This window comes from Trypanosoma equiperdum, assembly GCF_001457755.1.
Source record: "Trypanosoma equiperdum strain OVI genome assembly, contig: ctg_1539, whole genome shotgun sequence".
In the NCBI taxonomy this organism is placed as follows: domain Eukaryota; phylum Euglenozoa; class Kinetoplastea; order Trypanosomatida; family Trypanosomatidae; genus Trypanosoma; species Trypanosoma equiperdum.
In genome coordinates this window covers 56,171-59,368 of record NW_027123548.1, presented here as the reverse complement: position 1 = coordinate 59,368, position 3,198 = coordinate 56,171, and the positions used below count along the sequence as shown (strand labels likewise).

The 3,198-nt window shown below is 48.3% G+C and overlaps 2 protein-coding genes across 2 annotated transcripts in view; both read left to right on the top strand.

Annotated features, from left to right (window-relative positions):
- Nucleotides 1-592: 592 nt before the first annotated feature.
- On the top strand, nucleotides 593-1,447 carry TEOVI_000596600 (uncharacterized protein; the record flags this gene model as incomplete). The annotated part of the gene is made up of 1 exon (XM_067222009.1): nucleotides 593-1,447. The coding sequence occupies one exon, from the start codon at nucleotides 593-595 to the stop codon at nucleotides 1,445-1,447; it is 855 nt and encodes a 284-aa protein (XP_067078110.1).
- Nucleotides 1,448-2,766: 1,319 nt separating this feature from the next.
- TEOVI_000596500 (60S ribosomal protein L9, putative) overlaps nucleotides 2,767-3,198 on the top strand; it is a gene marked incomplete at both ends in the record, with an annotated part of 468 nt that continues 36 nt past the window's right edge. The window contains one exon of the mRNA XM_067222008.1: nucleotides 2,767-3,198. Coding sequence (XP_067078109.1) covers nucleotides 2,767-3,198 — 432 coding nt within the window.

Genomic DNA, 3,198 nt, shown 5'->3' with positions numbered 1-3,198 from the left:
TTTTTTTTTTTTTTGCTACTTCGATCCGCTCTCCAGCGGAGTTTCGTGCTCCGCGACCGCCGTACCGTGCCCATCTGCACACCTTGTTCGTTTGTTTTTTCCCGCTAAACTTTTTTTTATTTACTTTTTACAAACTGACTTTCCTTCATATCTCAAAAAAAAAACTTGTCGACCGTCCCCCCTTCCCCCCTCCCCAACGGTTTCTGTGCAGCAGTGGCCGGCGGTGTGGCGCTTTTTCCCACTCGGCCTTTGAGAACTGTCCTTTTTACTTCCTTTTGTCGGCCCGACCCAACGAATAGGTAAGGTTGGTTACTTTCATTCCCACCATCTTTTCCCCCTTCCCCATTCTTCTCGTTTTATTTTATTTGGACCCACCCGTTGCCACATATTATGCGGTCCATGAAAATGGTAGCAAAATTAGTGCGGGGAAGGCGAAGGGAAGGCATCATTGGAAGGAAACGTTGAATCTGGACTGGAGGCACTCCTTTCTTCCAGTTAGTGAATTTTCGGGTTTACGTCCCACTTTCCTATTAGTGGTGGTGTCTTCGTTCAAACGCATTGTGTCGTCACCTTGTTGGATTATTTGCTTGTGATGGAGTCTTTTAAGGGGTTGGCGCGACGAGTAACGCAGAGCGTCAAGGAAAAGGTGAGTAATGTGGAGCCTACTGAGGAGGATGAGGCACTGGCCCAAGCATGCAAAAAGGTACGCCAGTTGGAGAAGGTTGGTAAAGTTCTTGAGGAAAAGTTTGTGCGTGCTTCCATGCTCATCGAAGAATTAAGTGGGATACTTAAGGAAATTGGACTGGAGTACATGCGCGTCCCGGATGTGCAACCAGAGTCTGAAAAGGTGGCAAGGGATTTGTTTTCCCTCGGAAATAGTCTCCTAGACTCCAGTGTAGCACAAAGGAAGGAGCTGAAGGAGGACGGCACGGATATGTTGAGTGCTTTTCTTAAGAATGTGAGTGTGCTTGATGCTTCAGAGGAGTCGTACCGCAAGTTTCGATTAGAGCACAACTTTCAGCGAGAGAAAGTGTGGAAGTTACGGCGGGCAGAAAGTCAGGATTCTGACCGACTCATACGAAACGAATGCAAACTGGAGGACTGGCACGTGAAGTTGTGGACCGCTGGCGAAAAGAGTAGGGCTGCCTGCTCGCAGTTATACTACGACGGTCGTACCTCCATTGATCTTAGTGTTATGTCATTCACCAAGGTTCTGTCAGCCTATTTCGGTGCTGTTGGAACCAAAATGAACGAGATGTTCAGCTCTATTACTCTACCGACGTATTCAACCGAACCTCTGCTTCCCCCAACGAAATTGCCACCTAGTTCAGCGCAACTTTGCAAACCGCCAGTGGGTGGCACTGCCAGTGTTCCAGAGCCTGACGAGCAGCAACAAAATCAACAAGTAGTGGATAGCGATGTGGTCACAACGCATGTGGCAGCTTGATTTCTGCAGAATTAGCTGCGGTACCTTTTTCGATGTTGGCAGTTCGTACCGTGAAATCATTTTTTTGCGATGGGTGGTGCGTAAACGTTTGTGTGGAAAATGTTTACAAAAGCGATCGCTGCGTCCGTGTCATCGTGTTTGGGCGTCAAATTGCCTCTTGCTGTCTCCTGGTCTGCCAGCGGTTAACCCTTCGGCCATTTAGTAAAGTGAGGCCATTATTTCGAGACTATCGAAGTGATCAGAAGTTTGATACTCTTTGCACTGACTGATTAGTTCCTTGATGTGCTGAGGGAAACATAAAGCGCTTATTACTGTTTTGTTTTCATACGGTTTGTTGACGGCTACATCCACCGCCTGCTGCTCCTTCCTTTTCAACGTGCTGCACGGTTTGCCGTTGAGAATTAACTTCGGAGCTCAGTTGCTTGAAGGCGCTGAACGACCACGTTTGGGGCTGTGGCGAGTGGTGCGTTGATTTGTTTCTAGAGGCGCCGTCGACCTGCTTTAAGCCATGTTGCGACCACTAAAGAAAGGCACACTTGTGCATGCCTCGATGATTCTCATGTGTTTATCGGTCCGTTGCAATGTGTTGAAGACCGTACAGGTCACCATGAATGCTGCTTCAGAACCAAGCGGGAGAAGAGTACAGACGACATAGGCGGTGTTTTTGTGTGCCGCAGCATGCTGTGCGGTTACTTGTGTGGAATAAGTTGGAGGAACTCTTTGGAACAATGGGCTTGAAATGTCGAGTTCCACATACTGGTACACTGTGCACATTAACCAGCTATAAGATGAGTGACGGTCGGAGTCGAAGTACACTAATTCTTGCGCCACTAAGTTTACCTGTAACCGTTCTCGGTTGATACAGATTGGTCTAATCACTTTTTATTAGCTGTGCACCGGTCCATGCACTCGACTTCATGCTGAAGCATCATTAACTACCTGTTCAGCTTCCGGGTGATCCAATCGCTCGCAGATTTCACCGAGTGGACGCCGCTACGTGCAGCTACTCGGTGCGTTGTGAGGTCACTTGACGGTGGCGGTTTGTGGCAAAGGTGGCAATGAATTCGGAAGTGGCGTGTTGTTTCGTTTTGCCACGTTATAACCTACCAAGGTGCGTGTCTGGAGGTGAAAGTGACCGTTTTCGTTGCCTTGTTGCCTCCCAACTTCTCTTTATTTTCTTCCGTATACATAATACGGCTAATACCGCTGTTCCCCTTTTCGACATTTTTTTTGTCTCCTTTCCCACTGCTTTGTTTAATTAATTCTAACCCTCATTTTTCGTTGCTGTATTTTGAAGGCAGAGGGGAACCGTAAAGAATATGAAGATCAAGTCGCACGACCAAATCACCTTCCCTGAGGATGTCACCGTCTCCGTAAAAGACCGCATCGTAACGGTGAAGGGGAAGCGTGGCACGCTCACAAAGGACTTGCGTCATCTGCAACTTGACTTCCGCGTGAACAAGAAGCTCCGTACCTTCACTGCGGTTCGTTGGTTTGGTAACAAGATCAATAACTCAACCATCAACACCGCTCTCTCGCACGTGCGCAACATGATCACGGGTGTTACAAAAGGGTTCCGCTTCAAGGTGCGTTTCGCATACGCTCACTTTCCCATTTCTGTGACGGTGGAAAACCAATTGGTGGAGATCCGTAACTTCCTTGGGGAGAAGCGTGTCCGCCGACAAGTGGTGGCAGACGACGTGAAGGTCTATCGTACGGATGCTGCACTTGTCAAGGATGAGCTCGTGCTC